Here is an 18,440-nt window from a genome sequence, read left to right as displayed (position 1 = left end):
TATATTACATCGTATTAAACATTACGTTACGTAAAATATTATCACCGTTTATTATCTTCTTCATTATCAGAATCGGTTGTTGTCCAACCGTCAGGAGATCGTTTATTTTTAGTCCTACGTAATTCACTATTATCAGATGAAGAACCAGAATCACTTGAGTTTACATCTTCTAAAAATGTATCATCGAAATTTTTACTATCCCACTTTGATTTAAGTTCCTTTTTCTTTTTTTTAACATCGCTATCTTTATTTTCGGTCTTAAGCCTATCAACCTCATTCTCGGTTTTTAAACTCGAAAAATTAAAATCATCATGTTCCTCTAATCGTCTCGACTTATATTTAGTAATTTCATCATCTTGATTACTATCTGTAGAATACGTTTTTGAATGTTTGTGCTTTTTAGAAATTGTCTCGATTTTTTCATCATTATTACCATGTTTCTTTTTCATTTCGTTAGAATATTTTTTGAAGGATCGTTCGCTCTTATGAAATTCATCACTATCATATTTCTTCTCGTAACACCTCCGAGATCTAATCGAACTTGAATGATGATTTTTCCTGTTCATAGACGTTTTACTAAGTCTTTTGGAACTTCTGGAACTGCGGTCTTGTTTTTTATCATATCTAGAAGAACGATTTCTTTCGTTTGAATGTCTATGCTGTTTTTCACTATTTCTTAAACGTTTTTCAGGTGTTTCAATTTCAGGTGATTCTGACCATCTCCAATTTCTACTTTCGTCAGTTTCATCATAGATATATTCTTCCCATGTAGACCTATTCCTACAAGATTATCAAGCAACGAATGAAAAATTCGATTTTAATAAAAGAAGACGAGATATGCTTACCTTTGTTCGCTTCTTTTGCTATTACTTTCTGAACCAGCTGCTTTTGAATAACGCGGTGGACTTTTGATATCATATTCAGCATGAGGATTTTTAAAGGTATGCAGAAAGTTGCAAGCTCTACCTTTAGGACACTTTAACATCCCACACACAGCACTTCTCCACGATTTCAAATTAGCAAACTCACAATTCAGTTGTCTGCCAGCATACCAACGGCCCTTTAGCTTTCTCAGAGCTCTTGCAGCTTCTCGTTCTGTATAATACTCAACATACAAATTACCACGTAAATGAATCTCGGTATTACAACATAGTTTCAGAGTCTTAATTCTTCCTAGAGATTCCAATTCCGGTACAACGTCATTATAAAACTCACAAAAGTGTTGTCTGGTTTCAGAATTTTCAAATTCCAATGCAATATCTGTGTCATATTCTGTTGAGTTCTTTTCCAAAGAGAAATGTGAATAAAAATTAGATATTAGAAGGATCTTACTTAGACAAACTCGACGATGATTCCTGGAACATGTATCTCCATACCTATATAAATATAAAAAAAAAACTTAGATTTCTAAGTTTCTTTTCCTATTTTTTATCTTATTAATTCTTTATGTTTTATTTATTATATAACCTACCTGCAAGCACCTGTTTTAGTAAAGAAAGGACAAAGTTCTTTGCCAGGTTGACTATCGATAGTTTCTCTAAGAGCTTCTGGCGTTTTTATTCCTTCGTCTATATAATCATCGATTTCCTTTTGCAATAGTTCCCTTCGTCTTATCTCCTCTTCTCGTTTACGTTTCTCTTCCTCTTCTTTTTTACGTATAATTTCTTGCTTAGCCTCAAACTCTTTTCGAATTTTTTCCTCTTGTTCTAACTGCTGTTGTCTAGCTCTTGCCTTACGTTCCTGAAGGATACGCCACTCTTTTTGTGCTTTGATCTGAATAATATATTCATGTAGTAAATAATTTATGATTACGATATAAACAACGAATCATTGAAAACAATTATTAAACAAAATTAAACTTGAAACAAAATTAATTGAAAATCGAAACATTTTGAAAAGAAAATTATATTACATTGTTAGATATCATATATTACATTGTACACGTCAGGAAGTTGTATTGTCAACTTCCTAACGTATTAACTTTTTATCTTTTTTTCAAATCTTATCATATATATGTAAGTCATAAAAAAAAGAAACGATACTCTAATCAATTTCTGTTAAAAAAAAAAGTTTTAATATCAACAAAATCACGATAACGATCTAGATTACCTCCTCCTCAAGCCACAATTTTTCTCTTTCCTCATGTTCTCGCTTTTCCAATTCTTCTTCTTCTTTCTCGCGTTGTTTCTTTGCTTCGCACCAATTCAAATATTCCGCGGTACGTTCGAGTGCTGCCCTCAATCGTTCTTCGTCTGCTTCGCGCTCCTTTGCAGCCTTACGACGTAAACGTCTGCGTCGTTCTCTCTTTGCAATACGTCTCCATGCTTTATGACTGCTCGATACTGATGAACGAACCTCCATCAGTTAGCATCTTCCTTTTTTTAACACAAAACTAACTTCGATTCGTTTCTCAATGTGTTCTAACCTTTCAAAATGAGACAAACCATGCGACAAAACAACCCCTTGAACGGCACGTGTTCGACGCCATTTCGCTTATGAACTATAACTAAATATAAAAAGGTTTGTTTCTTTGCATACTTCTTAACCCTTAGAAAAAAAATTTCTGTCCTGTAAACATCGAAGACGAACGAAGAAGACACAGAACTATAGTATTTTATATATTTTTTATTGAAACAGAATCGTAAATTCGTGAAGATGGCAGCACTATGTGCTCCATCTGATGATTAAATGTATTACTAAGTATATACAACATATGTTGGTAAAAGACAAATTCGCAACCGTTTATAGTATTTGTTGCTAGATGGCAGAATATTCGACTTTCAAAAATATAAAAACCGGCTATATCTTTTAAATGGTATTAAATTGCTTCGAATAATAAAAAAATATATATTATATATACTTACTAATATAATAATAAAATAATAATAATAATAATAATAATAATAATAATAATAATAATAATAATAATAATAATAATAATAATAATAATAATAATAATAATAATAATAATAGTAATAATGATAATAATATGAACGATAATTGAGATTACGTATTAATTTATGAAATTATATGTATATATTTTCTTTGTTTATTCAAAACTTATCGAATTAAGTCAATTATATATTACTTTAATGCCTAATTTTCTCTCTCTTTTTCTTTTTCATATTTTATTTTTTCTTTTTTTTTAATAAAAATTTTACGTTTCCTAAAAAAACTATTTTATATTATTTTAGTGTAATGATAAAGTACTCTTAAGGAATAAAAATACCTATACGTTTTCTCGAAACAAATAAACACTATAACAGCTTTTTTATTATGTTAATTAATGAAATTCTCATATTTTACATCCTTACGAGTATTTTATAAAGTTTTGATAAAAGAAAAAAGGATTTTTCTCGTATTGATACGGTCCTGAAACAGGTACCGTTATACTTGCTGGAGCGTTGAACCACGTACGTGTCATCGAATAGTACGAAGGGAAACACGTTTCGTAGTTGTTCGAAGCGGTAGACTGGTGTGCTCGTTCTTCGAATCCTTTACAAATAAGGTAGCAATAATATAAGTGGAAGTAGGTGAATGTTATGAATAAAACAAATAACGAAATATAGATAATAAGAGGATGTATTATAGATAAGAAAAATTCGAATTAAAGTGTCTACGACGTACAATAATATTATCCTAGGACGAAGAAGATCGCGCTATTCGATTTAAACATTTTTAAAAGAATTGTGAATGAGAATGAAGAAGATAACGTGTGCATAACGTTCCTCCTTGTTCGATTAAAAGATTTGAAAGATAAACGAGTACAGTCAGGCATAAGGAAAAAAAGAAAAAAAGAAAGAAAAAAGAAGAGGAGAAAGATAAACGATGACGACGAACAACTCGAGTACTCAGGATAAAAGAACTCCTGGACGGAAGTCGAAATTTTGGGCATACATTCTTTGGCTCTTCGGTGGTCTTATAAGTGCTCATCATATTTATCTTGGCAGAGACGCTCACGCTTTCTTATATATTAGCACCTTTGGTGGTTATCTAGGACTCGGATGGTTCTGGGACATTTTTAAAATTCCATCCTACGTGGCCGATGCCAATGATGATCCAAATTTTATCAAACAGTTCAAACGTAAAGTTAGACTCAACCGCAAGGTAATACGATAATTAACCGTTGCTGAATCAGCTTTAAGTTCGTTACAGATAACGATATCGTAATTTGATGTGTATGCAGTATAACGAATGAAAAAACGAATAAACGAAATACGTTTCGAATTCTTCTTTTAGCCACCGTTTTCTACCGTACGATTCACCGCTGGAAATGCAGTTGCTTATTTCTGGGCTGAAATTTATTGCAGTGCTATACCGCAGGACGAAATAAATGGGATTAATTTCCGACACTTGATGATTCTGACACCAGCAATCATCGCTCTAGGTAATATGTTTTTTTTCATAAAACCGTATTTCCAATGTACTGTAATGTACATACTAACCGTATACGTACTAAAAGTATACGTTTCAACACTTTAAAACTCATTTACTTAATATTTATGAAAAATGGATTTTAAAACGATAAAAATTCACAAGGTCAGTTAAATAGTAACGTACGATAACTTAAAAGGGGTTCTCTTTTTACACGTTTGCAAGGGTTTACGCCATGAATTCTCATGGTCATAATTTTTATATGACTTTAGTGATCAAGGGCTCATGCAAAAGATAAAGATTTTCTACACGAGATCATTATTTTTAATTTTTGAAAAAAATGTCATTTTATTCGTAGATAATTTTCAAGAGTAATTATTGCGCGAGTAAAAGCCTGTTTTGAAAATCTGAAATAACGATCTCGTATCAAAGACTCTTTATCTTTCAAATGAGCCCTTCATTTTCAAAATTAAACAAAATTGCCATCATGAAAATTCATGACGTAAATTCTGTTTTTATTTCACTTTATCAAGGCGCAGTGGCGCTACTTCGAGTTCGCGTCAAAACAGTCGAATTTCCTTCTCCCACTATACGCTTACACAGCGTGAATATCTGTTGCTTTGTATGTTTGAATAATCGATTCCGCGAAAAAAAAGAAGTCAGCATAATCCATAGCTCTTTGATGTAGCGAAAAAAAAAACCATAAATAAATATACTACACAAGAGGATTCTCTTCCTATGCGTTTGCAACGCGTTTACGCCATGAATTATCATGACCATAATTTTTATCTTATTTCGATGATCAAAGGCTTGTTCGAAAGATAAAAATTTGTTTTCTTATTCGAAATTATCCTTTCAAACTTTTGAAAAATGTTATTTTCTTTTTTAATTCTTTTTCTAATTTTTAAGAGTAATTTTCACGCAAGTTTCGAGATTCGGAAAAAATGATCTCGTGTAAAAAATCTTAATCTGTCGAATGAACTATTGATTATTAAAATTAGACAAAAATTGAGACAAGAAAAATTTATGGTTCAAACCCTTGGAACAATTTAGACTACAAGTATGCTTTTATCATTACACAGTCGTATATTAAGAGAATGATGCGTGTGAGTTTCGTTTAATTTTTACTTGTCCATTTTCTTTGAATTAACAACTAAGCTACAAATTTTTAAATAATTATTTTTACAACGAATAAATTCATTGATTATAATCAAATAATGATAATTAATGCAATGTAATTCAAAATAACGCAATGTTTATCGCGCGTCTAGATGTTAGTGATTTGTTTTTTATTGTTCTTTATTATTTTTTTTGCTTTTTTCAAAATTAGTGGATATATTTCTCCAGTCCTCTCACGCATTACTTCTTTTAAAACATTTTAAGACACAGTCGTTTTTTTATAATGTCCACCATTTTTGACTTTTCAATGTTTATATCGAAATATGTCATTCAATTATTTATTTATATATATATATATATATATATATATATATATAAATTTATTGTTATTCCGATGGAAGTTGTAAAAAATAATGTTTGAGAAATAAGCTATGACCTGGCGTATAATGAAAATGATCATAATTAAGTTTCAATTACGACCTTGATTGTCCATTTTTTATTTTTAATCCTTGAGAAAATTCCAAAGGTTTCTACAGTTCCGTTAACTTAAACCCAGTTATCTTAGAATCATTTACGTACACTTTCATCAGACTCCAAGCAATAATTTATTCTTCAAGGGTTCGTCCTTTCTATACCTCTTCTCCTTCATATTAATTCTCATCCTGTATATATGAGCCACTCACTTGTAGAATCTACAAATGCAGACGTAGCTTTCATCCAACAACATATAAAGTGAATAAGATAAAATAGTCTTAGAACAATCCTTATTAATATTACAATTTTTGCATAATTAAAGAAGTTTGCATAATTAAAGCGTCAAATTTAGTGATCATTGTTTTTAAAAGAAAATCCATTATTATAAATTTTTTATTAAAAACTTTTCGTAAAAATCAATAATAAATGTTCCGTTACTATTACAATTATTATTATTAGTTTATATGGATTGATTCTTTGATAACATAAATAATGTTTTCTTCGTGAGCAATATTTGAGTTAAGTCAATTTGTTTTTAAGTTTTCATAATAATCATATTTAATAGGAGTTTAAATAAAAATCTTTTATTTTTTCTCTTGTCATAATTCTACCTGTAATATGTTATAATGGTCTATATCTTTCAGACTTATTGATCTTCCTGCTATAGATTTTCTTATAATAATGGCATTAGATTTTAAATCTTCGTTAAATTGAATTGAAATCATATTCTAATTTTATCCAGCAAATTTTAAGCCAATTCACTAATATCTTTGTAATTATTACTTTTCTATTAATGATAGAAATTTTAAAATGTTTTGTTGAGAAAAAAATTCTTACGAATCACTTGAATCATATTAAATGACACTTTTCTTTTATTGATTTTGATTATATCTTATCAATTATCTGGTAAAAAAATGTTTTGAAATTTTTTCGCATGTGATTCGATAATGGTAAAATCTGCATCATTAGGCAAATAAATAAGACCATTTATCAAAAATTTCATTTCAAATGATTCATCTCTTATTTCTGTACTTTGAATCAATAAGATACTACTAGATAATTTATCGTTATCATTAAGACCTTACTATTGCATTTGAATTGCATCATTGTAAAGATATTTATGTTAGAGTATAATTATTCAGATTGACTTCTAAAATAAATTATTTTTTATTCGTTGGCTAAACAAATTTTATCATGTAATCATATTAAATGACTTATTCAAAAATTAAAAATTAATTAGGAAATTAGGAAAATTTATTATATAAATATAAGAAATGAGGACTCTATTAAGTACTTTGACATTTAAATTTTACAAAATTTAAAAAGTGGAGCTAATCGATTTGATTTATGAACGGCTCATATGTGTTTACGCATATATAATATCCGATTAACGATACGAGACAGAAGACATAAATAAAACAATCACGTGCAACGCGTGGGGTAAATGTATGGGGTTCCAGCTGTTGATTGATAAATGATAATTAATTGTTGAATTCAGAAACGAATTTACATAATTATGCAGGTTATTGTTAAGATTTGCTTCGACTTCCCACCCGAAAATTGTTTTATAATATTTGAAGAGTTTGAATACGCTCCTGATCTGATTCACGTCTTCCTCATATTGTTTATATTTCCTGATTCGTTTGGTCCTTGAACAGAACTATAAATACGACATATCGCCGGTACGCATTTGTTTAAGGATATGAATGCATATAAATTATAAATATAATTAATACATATAATAGCTAGTATATAAATTTCTGACAGGAAACAAGTTTTTATCGAAAATTATTATTTTATAATTATCTTATTAAAAATAATAATTATTGAATATATAGTTGTATATTGAATATTAAAAAATTTTATTTTTATTAAAAAAAATTTATATACATATTAAATATTATTTATTAAAATATTATATATTAAATATTATTTTTATAAAAATCAAAGCATGTTTTGATTTCTATTAACATATGTATATATATATATATATAATATTATATATTAAATATTATTATTATAACAAAATAATCGATAAAAAATTTTATTTTCAATCAAAAGTTTATATACTTTATATGTATTTTGTATAGTTTATATACTTCATATATCATTAAATAAACCAATAGTGTGTCTGATCTAGCAAAGATTATCGCAAAACGCACGTAAACCATTAGCAAAGAAAATAAAAATAAGAGATTAGATATGATCAATTTATTCTACTGATATCCTGTTAATCATCAAAGGAGGAAAAACTTTTTAAATAAATATTAGTTTTCAGTATAGGAAATATAAAAATAAAACATACACTTCTAATCGCTTATCAACTTAAAATATACAGTTTTACTACTATATTTCAAGGATTTTGAAGAATTAAAAAAATTATTTTCTTTTCATTTTGAAAATATATAAGTGTTCTTTATCATAGGTATAAAATATAAAAATAGGGATAAAATTAATTTTTCCTAACTTTAAATATTATTTCTACTATTTGGAAATAAAAAGAAAATTATTTGGAAGAAACTAGATGTTATTGTTAATATTTGAAAAATAACAAATTCTTTTATTAAAATAAAATAATAATCAAGTTCATTACCGTTTCTGGAGATATATAAACTTCTTCTACATTCACCTGTACATTCGTTTGACACTCGATATTCGATAAAACTCAACTACTCTGTTCTATTCTGCTCTTTTGTACTCTCTATTCTATTCTATTCTGTTATACTCTGCTCTGTTATACTCTGTTCTCTATTTTGTTCTCTCCACACTTATGCTTAATTTTTATATTGGTTATCGTTTTTTTTATTCGTCCATTATCGCTTTTTTCATCCATATATATCTTTTAGGACGCAGAACTGCGTTCAGACAAAGTGTATTCAATCAAAATGCATTTAGACAAAGTGTGCCTAGACGTCGCTTAATTTCCGCACGTGCATAAACATTCATCTTTATCGCTCATATATTTTCGTTCATATATCGCTTATACTGCAAGGATTACGTTCGTATCTTATAAATACTATTCTTAGCATTATTTCAACATTTACACACACATATACACATACACACATAATATATGTACATATGTTATATATATAATATATATGTATATTGTATATACATATAATATTACATACATATAATACATACACACACACACCAAATATGTTTTAATTTCTATTAAAATAATAAATAATATATAAATATTTACTAATTATGAAATAATAAGTATTCACTAATTATTAAATAATAAACTAGAAAATAATCGATAATTTATGCTATAATTGGTCAAATATAAAAAAAAAAAAAACTGACGGGATTATTCAACTTTAAACCTATGATGCCTAAATTACGAATCTTTAATGTTTACTATTGTGCTAAATGTTTCATATTAGATTTTTATATTTCTAATATATAAAATATAAAGGAGACTAAACATTTTTCTAAAATTTAACAATATCACATAAAAGTTAAATCAATTAACATGAACAATTAGATAAAATCATCTTTACAAAGCTCATTAAAATTATCCGAAAAAATTATCATACTTTTTTCGTATGAGTATTGCATTTCCTTGCGTTTGGAACGATCAGAAAATCTAAGCATTAGTTTACGCATACAATTTCTATATATTCTAAATATTTGATTCGACGCTTTAAGATCCTATGTACATTTGACACAATTAAGTTTTAAACTTCTCTGGTTACTGTTAATACGCTATGCAGGTTATCGACATCTTTCTTTTATACTACAAGACATTCAAGGTATTACAAGGTCATTCAACTAATTTAATATCGTACCGTTCGAAATCAATTCGTGCTAAACAGCATTGATATATTTTTAAAAGATAACTGGAGAGTTGTATAATCCAAATAGTATTTTCAAAGATTCGTTATGTTCGTCTAGAACGATAAAAACTGTATATCTATAACTATTCTCTTGAATTGACGCATGCAAGAAACAATCTTTTAAATTAAAAACAATTTAATTTCAAAAATAAAGTAGCTCCTTCTAATTTTCTGGTCGATCGTCGATCAATGGAAGAACATATCTATCTTTAACAATTTTCTTTCTATTTACTTCTATTTAATTCTATTTAACAATTTTCTTTCTATTCTCTCTATTTAATTGACGATAATCTACGCACACACAAATACTGCCATCTCTTTTCTTTATGACTGCAATAAGACTTACATCTTCCGAAATATTTGGCTTTGCAATTCTGTTTCATAATCCATTTATCAATCTGTTCGTTTAGTTGCTGTCTTTTCACCGATATAAATCATCGTGCATACCGATATACGGGTAAATCGTTTTTAATTATTTCCATTTTTATATCGACCTGCTTAAACGAATGTGGCTCATAATATTCTATCATTTCTATTCATTAGATCCCATTTAACATCGATATCCTCTATATTATTTAAATTAATTGAGTTTTTAAGGTCTTCACTGTCTTTGTTGTCTGGATGAAAAATGTCTATGCAAAATACGCCATATCTAACTTGAACGTGACATTGAACATACGCAGAGATTTCTTTGAACTCGTGCTAACAATGCGATAATGAACATGTTTCCAATTGTTACAATTGTTACAACAGACTTATAAATACGATTGTACGATTTACATACCATATTACGCTCGTTCGTTCGATTTTTCTTGCTTTTCTTTGCACAATTCGAAGCCACATGGCCGAATTCACCCCATCGTCAATATTTCATGCCTTTCTTTTCTTAATTTATTTAACCGCACCATTACTGCAGTAATTGTAACACCATCTATTTCCAAACTTTTTCTCCCGTACACGTGACATCATCTTTTCTAATTCTTTCGTCGATCTCTCAACCTAATCTCTCAGTGTCTTGTTATTTACATTATGATTGCTGTGATCTTGGTTCCTCATACTGCTCTTTGTTGCTACATGTTGCATTAATCTATTTCGCAATTTTTTGATGTTCTGTGCACCGTATAACACCTTTATTCACTATGTCATCTTGAATACTTTTGATAATATATTGAATTTGTAATACATTGAATTTTTAATTCTATCACGATGTTCGCGTGACTGCTTATTTTTATCATTCTGTATATATATTCGTAACAAGATTCATCATTACTTTTTCGGATTAATTCCGCATGAACTTGTTTGTTATTGATGCTTCTGTCAAACTTCTTGATCAGTGACTCTATTCAAAAACCAACACATTACGCCGATCCTTGCAGTAATCTCTTGACGAAGATTATTTTCTACTCTTTTTCTTATAATATATATTATATAATATTATAAGTATTATACAATATTATAATATTATAAGATAAATTTCAATCATTTCTTTAAAGTCTTTTAGTCAATATATTAAATCTCAAGGAGTTTCTTTTCTCCTTTTTCCTGCTTATAAGAAATGCTAAATGTTGCTAGTGGATAAGTGATTCTAGGAGTTAATATCAAGAATAATTAAAGATATGGGTAGCGGCTCCGGAGACAAATAAACGAGAACAGAGGCTAAAATGAGAAATTGCCGAAAGAATGATCAACCGATCGCATTTTTTCTCTTATTGCTTATTATTTCTTTAGTAACGCGAAGCTGCACGTGTATTTGCACTTGCTAGTATCGGGTTTCTTTGAACAGACAGCTCTACAATATAATCCATAGATATATAGAATACCCCTTCTAAAGATAATCATCTAAAAAGTAAATCATATTCAGTTGTTACGATACAAAAAATATTTTATATGTAATTGGAATGATATCAAATGACGAATAAAAAATGAAATAAAAAAATATATTCTTGTGATAAGTCATTTTTCAAGGTCGCTGACTTTTTTGTTTGCATACAACTAAGTGTATATTTTTTCCTGACATATCGTAGCTAATATTAAAAAGCTTTCACATATGTGTAATGACATGTCCTGACATAATGGAAATAATTAATCTTGGAAATAATTTTTAATATTTAATTTGAATTTTGGGATTAAAAATCACATCAGAGACATGTCATTGTACATGTCCGAATATGTCAGCTACGATATACAAAGAAAAAAATATCTACTTATATGGGGAAAAAGAAAAATTAGCGACTATGGCAGGAAAATATTTTCTACAGCGTATTCATAGTTTGATACCGTTCAAATTGCGTACAAAATATTTTTTCTATCGTTACAAATAAAGATTTAAGTGGCTCTCTATAGATTGGAAATATTGTATAAAATCTTCTTCCAAATTTTTCCTTACGTTCCTGAAAAATTGCTCGAAATTAGAAATTGTTTTTTATAGCATTGGAAGCATTTAAGAAGGAATGTTAATAAATTCATTTAATTTTTAGACGATCTTCTAAAATCATTCTTGTCATAAATTGTTTTTATCTTCGTTTGTCAAATCTTCGTTTGACAAAAATTTATAAAAATCAGAATTAATCTAAAATAAATGTTTTATTATTTAACAGGAGTTTGGACAGTTGGAAACATTGGTAGAGAAGAGGGTACCATATGGGCAGCACTTGTTGCAGCTTATCTCGTTTATCCAATTTTATATTACATCGGCGATGACACCGTTTGGGTGTTTCTCATGGTACTTGCATCGAATTTAGCATTCGACACATTCAGCAAACGATGGAATTTAAAACCAAAAAAGAAGCAAAGATGGATCAAAAGAATGCTAGTTCTATTCTTAGCTATTAGTTTATACTTTTCATTAATAGGTAGTTACTTATACTTCAACGCTGTTATCACGGACAGCGAAAATGAAGAAATTAAATTGTCGGATGCGATTGGACACTTCTTTACTTCACCTATTTGGCTTGATCTTAAGGTTTGTCTCTAACGTATTCTTTAACGATAGAAAAAAGTATTGTAAATATATATGCCTAAATTATATAATAATTATATAATATAATATTTTTTTTTTATTTCATATTCCTAGGCGAGTTTGGAAGCAACTTGGAATCAAGCGGTTCATCAAGGATTTTGGGCAACGTGGGCTCAAATCGTGGATCTATCTGATCCACGAGGTGAAATAAACGCTTATAAGGTAGAATTTTTTATACGATATACAAAATCAATATATGCTCTAAAGCATTCCAAAGAAAATAATAATTATAAGATTTCTTTTTGCTAATTTTAAAACTTAAAATCATTTCCGTTGAAAAAATTATTTTTATATTAAAAGACATTCTGTGTAATATTTTTGGTACTACGAAAAAATATACATCGTTTTTTCTCATCGCAGGTTCTTGGTCTATCTCAAACGGCTTCGCAAAGCGAAATTACGGTTAGATGGAGAATTCTTTCGAGGGATAATCATCCAGATAAAATTAAGGGTACAAAAGAGGAGAGGCGAAAGGCTCAAGAGAAGTTTATGGAAATACAGCAGGCCTATGAAATACTATCTAAGGCTAAAAATCGAAGGCAACGTCGAAATCGAAGATCGGAATGAAGAATTCTTGAGATCAAACTGCTTTCAATGTCAAACGAGACGTTTATTTAAACAATCGTGTTATCATCATAGTAGTCCATACAAAAGTTTCATACCGCACGTACTTAAAAGAAGTTTAACATCATTCATTAAGAGTAAACACTCGTTCGGGCAATTCGCCAAACGGCTTTCCTCGGCGTCGTTGCTCTCAGGATAAATATTTAAACGTTCAAGGACAATGTGACTCCTCGTTTTCGCACTTTTGGTGATCGACGTAAAACGTAATTCCAGCATTTCCATCCAGTTTATCATCCCACAAAAAATTTTCAACGAGTGCCTCAGACCGCATCGAAGCGATCGATTAAGAACGTTGATAATCTAAAAATATAAAGCTCCGACCGGCTCGAAAAATGTTTATAAGCTTTGACCACGGCTTCGTGGCGTTTACGTCGAAACACACACAATTTTAAACGGCGATCGTAAAACGTGGAAACACTTTGGGAATCCTCGTAGAATTTGAAGGAACTCCCTTTGATCTTTGATCTTTAATTTTACCACCATAAACTCTCTGCTCGTGGACGATAAAACCGGTCAGCTATTTTTGAGGTAAAAAAAGCTATCATACCTACGAGCTACTCGACTCGACAAGGTCGTCGCGTTTAAGAAAGATAATACAACGTTAACACAATGTGATTTTCTCTTTCCTTTCAATGGAATTTTACGGAACGATCAACTACTTGCTTTTCTTTTTCGTTCTCGGTGGCTTCACGATGGTACTTTCGATTCTTTCCGCGAAACTCGCGCCACACTTTTCGCCGGTTTTCTCGATGAAATCTTGCGGCGAGACTAGGGTGATCCTAAAAAAAAAAAAGAAAAAAAAAGGAATGAGGAAAATGATGACCACGATAGGACGTTTGCGTCTGATCATATTTTTTCTTTTTTTTTTTTTTCTATTTTTATACGACGAAAAATCAAAAAAACGTTGTTGTTTCGATTCAAGTTACCAGTTCGTACCTTAACTGTGGTACACTGAGAGGTCGAAGAAGACTCTTGACGACTGGTGGCACTTGACCGTTCTTTGGCAACGCAGGACTACTTGCGCAGAGAGCTGCACTCGTCAATTGCGAAACCAAGGAAAAGGAACTTCGGTCGGGACCCGAACTCGTTCGAAATACTTTTCTAATCCTCGATTTTAAACCCGTTGAGGAGGTTGGTAACGGTGTTGTTGGAATAGGCGTTACCTGTGATACAAATGAAAGTTTTTCTTTAATAAAAATGAGTGCTTAAAGGTCAAAACAAAAGTTTAGGTATTTTGCACTGTTAATAAAATGACAATAAAAATACCTATATTAACACTATTATTATTATTATTATTATTATTAATTTAATTTTTAATAAAAATTAATTATTTTTTTTTAATATAGGTATTTTTATTAATGATAACATTGTGTTTTTTTATTAGTAATAAAAATGTAAATATTTTTATTATAATATCGTTGTATAGAAATAGATTTTTTAATATTTCGAAAAGAAAAATCTATTTTTTATAATGATCAATTTAATGATACACTGTATTGGACTTATTCGATTAATTTTAGTATTAATTATTATAATATATATGTAGATAACAATAAATGCGTACAAGTAAATTCGAGCATTTCTGTTTTATCTTACGAACCAACGTACCTTTCCCTGAAGAACCTTTGCTGCCAATTCTGGTTCACTACCCCAACGACACGATGTTGTTCTCTCTAATAAACGATGTCTTGCGAATCTTTCGATTACTTCGGCACAAACGTATCTCCCACAAAATCTTGCCCATTGCTCGGCTCTTAATCCTCTTCCATGATCACGTAATGTGGGGTTTGCTCCTACGATATAAAAAATAATAAGAAGAAGAAATAATAAAAAAAAATATTATAATAATGGATATTGAATTTAATTATAAGTCAATCAATTATCGATAACGATTAAAGGAACTCTTAAGATAACATTTTTGTCTTTGACGTCAAACATTCGTATATTTGTATTTTAACTTTCATTTTATCTTTGTTTGCTTAATTCAACAAGCTAATCCAACATCTTATTGTTACATTATTTCTTCATTATCATAAAATTTGTTCATGGCAATTTGCAATTTCTATTTTTTAAATATAATATATAGTATTACTTAAATTTGTTTTGAAATAGACTTGTATAAGCAAGAAATGAACTATATAATAATTACAAAAATTCTCCCATTTTATTTTATTATGTTTTTGTAATAATTTTTCATATTACGTGAAGCTATAACGATGACACGGAGTATTTTCATTATCTTTGCGTTTTTATTTCTTATTTGTTTTATAATATCACAAATATCTAAAATATGGCAATTATAAAGCGTTGAACAAGAAATATGCATTATGTAGAGCAAAAAATAAATAAGAAATATTAGTGATTATAAATCGGATGACTTTCAAATCTTGACTTGGAAGTAGAACCAATATTATTCGTCAGACATCCCATATAAATATTAGTATAAATAATAATTTATAAATAAATTCATACATCAAAGAGGAAGGAATGCTACATTAAAAGGAATTTGCTAGAAAACTGTGTACTATAAAAAAGAAACTCTTAATCGTTTCATGGAAAGATACTCTTTTTCATGTCCCTGAAGTACGATCTTACTCATCATTCTCTATTTTAGGAAATTATTTGATGGAAAATGTCCATTTATGTTTAACTTGAAACGTAAACTATTTATTTACATATAAAATTATATTAAACATATATATAAAATACACACACATATATATATATGTATGTATGTATGTATGTATATATAAAAATACTGTATCTCGTAACGATTTAAAAGTTCAAAATCTTTTTTTTTTCTTTTTTCATTGAATAAAACGTTTTAAAATGAAAAATTAATTGTTAATTTCTATTTGAAGATAAATGTTTATTAGTTTCACGTTATATAATTTTTTTTTTAAAGAATATAAGAATTATGAATCACCAACCTGCGAAGAGTAATATTTTAGCGCATTTCGTTCGTCCTTGAAGGGCTGCCTTCATAAGAGGCGTGAATCCCAATGTGTTTCTCGCATCGACCTCGATGTCGGGACACCTTTGAAGAAGAACGTTCAAGCACTCGGTTTGACCTACGATATGAAGAAATAAATAAAAAAAAAGCCTACTTTAGTCTGCATGCAATGAATCACAGGAATATATGGACAGTTTTTGAAACGGAATGCTTAACTGTTTGTAATCTAAACAAAATGCACTAAATTTTGTGAGCAAATATAAACAGATATCTAAAGAGTAAAAAAGTTCGAGTTCGTTTACTTTCTCTCTTATTTTAGATTTATCAAAAAGTTTTTATCTACTTATATGAAAAATATACAGTCATATTTAAATAAAACTTCATTTTTTATTCTACATTATTCCAAGAATATTATAACATGTTTGCCAATCTATTTTCAAATGAATCTTTTGAATTCTATTTTTGTGTATGTCGAAAAAAGACGGTATATATTCTTTATGAGATAGTTGCTTATTAATAAAAAATGTTTATAAATATTAGTCGAATAAAAATACCAAAAACGAAAAAAGAAATGAAAATTAATGCCGATTGGAGTAACAAGGGTTAAAAAATATTTTTAAAAATATATATATAAATAGAACGTACAGAACTTTTTGGTAAACTTAATGCATTCGACGATTTTAATTATTAACTAAATTTTATAAAAAAGGAAAGCTTAAAAAAAAATTGTAAAAAGTTTATATTCATTTCTTTTTTACCGCTAATATAACATATCACTTTTCCTTGGTCTAAAAATATTTTTTAAATTCGTGGAAAATGCCTGAACATTTCTACGATGTATTATGATTTAATGAATAAGTATGTAGATATATATATACATATATGTATATATGAATATGTATACGACGATGGTAGACTCGGTAACACGCGCACGAAACGAAGGCAGATTTTTCAGTGCACGTCATCACGTACCACGCAAGTGTCGAGTACTCCAAAGTCAGTTATTTTCGGTAACGTTGGTTAGCATTGCCTACACACATACGAGACTTTGGCATTAGCCTCAAGTCGCGTTCCAAGCATTTTCTAATCGACTTTTCGCCGACTGTTTATAAAATTTCGAAAGGTACGAGCAAAGCGAATAGGCTCTTGAAGTTTAACAGATTCTACCGACAGAACTCTCTCACGAATTTACGAAAAATCTGGAAACTCAACGAGTTCTCATGAACTAGATAAATTTTCGCGAACAATGATTAAAAGAATCATCGATCTATACGTGCAGAATAGATCGTATTAATAAAAATAAATATTAATTAAAGATTTAGAGAACAAAGAGGCAAATTATCAAGTTTTTCATTTTGAAAAATGTAATATATAAATCATCCGATATTATTTAGATACCTAGAATATTTACGTATACTAGGATTAAATAAGACAAACATAAAGAATATTTATATCATTCAATATTATTGATATATCCAGAATATTTACATATACGAGTTTTAAATAAGACAAGTATAGTGAATCTATCGTTTGCTTTGTTCTTTACGATTCAATGATGTTATTACAAACAAATGCAATTCATTGTACAAACTACTTCTATAGTTGTTAAAATCAAAATAAATAAGACAGTACAACTTGCAGTAAATATTGGAAATGTAAATAAAGAGAAAATAAATCTACGAAAAAATACGTATGCAGAACGAATTATGTTGATTATGATAAGTGTGTTAAACTCCAGAAAAGAGAAAAGAAAACAATCAAGACCTCTAATTTGAAATTAATTTAAAAAAAATGATCGAACATTATTTATTTAAAGTACTTGAGATTGCATACGTATATAAGCCTTGAATAAGACAAAGATAGTAAACTATGATCTAACGTTTGCTTCTTTGTTCTCTAGGATTCAATAAATAGTGCTATGAATATACGCAGTTCATTATACGAACTGTTCCTATAGTTGTTACAATGAAAATGACTGAGACAGGAACTTGCAGTAAATATTAAAAATGTAAATAAAAAGAAGACGAATGTA

At 28.9% G+C, this 18,440-nt stretch overlaps 3 protein-coding genes across 10 annotated transcripts in view; 1 reads left to right on the top strand and 2 right to left on the bottom strand.

The window, feature by feature from the left end:
• Nucleotides 1-31: 31 nt before the first annotated feature.
• LOC122632857 (U2 small nuclear ribonucleoprotein auxiliary factor 35 kDa subunit-related protein 1) lies at nucleotides 32-2,683 on the bottom strand. Of its 3 annotated transcripts, none has more exons than XM_043820103.1 (5): nucleotides 2,426-2,683; nucleotides 2,110-2,342; nucleotides 1,472-1,773; nucleotides 846-1,376; nucleotides 32-780 (listed from the first exon to the last, which is right to left on the bottom strand). In XM_043820103.1, the coding sequence occupies exons 1-5, from the start codon at nucleotides 2,445-2,447 to the stop codon at nucleotides 42-44; spliced, it is 1,827 nt and encodes a 608-aa protein (XP_043676038.1). In that variant the 5' UTR covers nucleotides 2,448-2,683; the 3' UTR covers nucleotides 32-41. The 3 variants fall into 3 exon arrangements, with proteins under 3 accessions (XP_043676038.1, XP_043676036.1, XP_043676037.1); XM_043820101.1 differs by having other exon boundaries at nucleotides 32-783; nucleotides 2,426-2,682; XM_043820102.1 differs by having other exon boundaries at nucleotides 32-783; nucleotides 2,110-2,682.
• A 745-nt stretch (nucleotides 2,684-3,428) lies between these two features.
• LOC122632794 (dnaJ homolog subfamily C member 22) lies at nucleotides 3,429-13,398 on the top strand. Its single transcript, XM_043819986.1, has 5 exons — nucleotides 3,429-4,107; nucleotides 4,240-4,387; nucleotides 12,410-12,774; nucleotides 12,886-12,993; nucleotides 13,192-13,398. Exons 1-5 carry the CDS (start codon nucleotides 3,829-3,831, stop codon nucleotides 13,396-13,398), a joined length of 1,107 nt encoding a protein of 368 aa, XP_043675921.1. The 5' UTR covers nucleotides 3,429-3,828.
• A 19-nt stretch (nucleotides 13,399-13,417) lies between these two features.
• The window catches only part of LOC122632793, a 22,521-nt gene continuing 17,498 nt past the window's right edge, over nucleotides 13,418-18,440 (bottom strand). For all 6 annotated transcript variants that reach the window (XM_043819983.1, XM_043819980.1, XM_043819982.1 and 3 more), the window contains 4 exons: nucleotides 16,386-16,526; nucleotides 15,064-15,248; nucleotides 14,392-14,618; nucleotides 13,418-14,234 (listed from right to left, as the gene is read on the bottom strand). In XM_043819983.1, the coding sequence (XP_043675918.1) occupies nucleotides 14,111-14,234; nucleotides 14,392-14,618; nucleotides 15,064-15,248; nucleotides 16,386-16,526 (677 nt within the window). In that variant the 3' untranslated portion in view covers nucleotides 13,418-14,110. The remainder of the gene's footprint in view (nucleotides 14,235-14,391; nucleotides 14,619-15,063; nucleotides 15,249-16,385; nucleotides 16,527-18,440) is intronic.

The sequence above is a fragment of the Vespula pensylvanica genome, chromosome 11, assembly GCF_014466175.1.
Source record: "Vespula pensylvanica isolate Volc-1 chromosome 11, ASM1446617v1, whole genome shotgun sequence".
Lineage (NCBI taxonomy): Eukaryota > Metazoa > Arthropoda > Insecta > Hymenoptera > Vespidae > Vespula > Vespula pensylvanica.
This window is presented reverse-complemented; position numbering and strand designations above follow the sequence as displayed.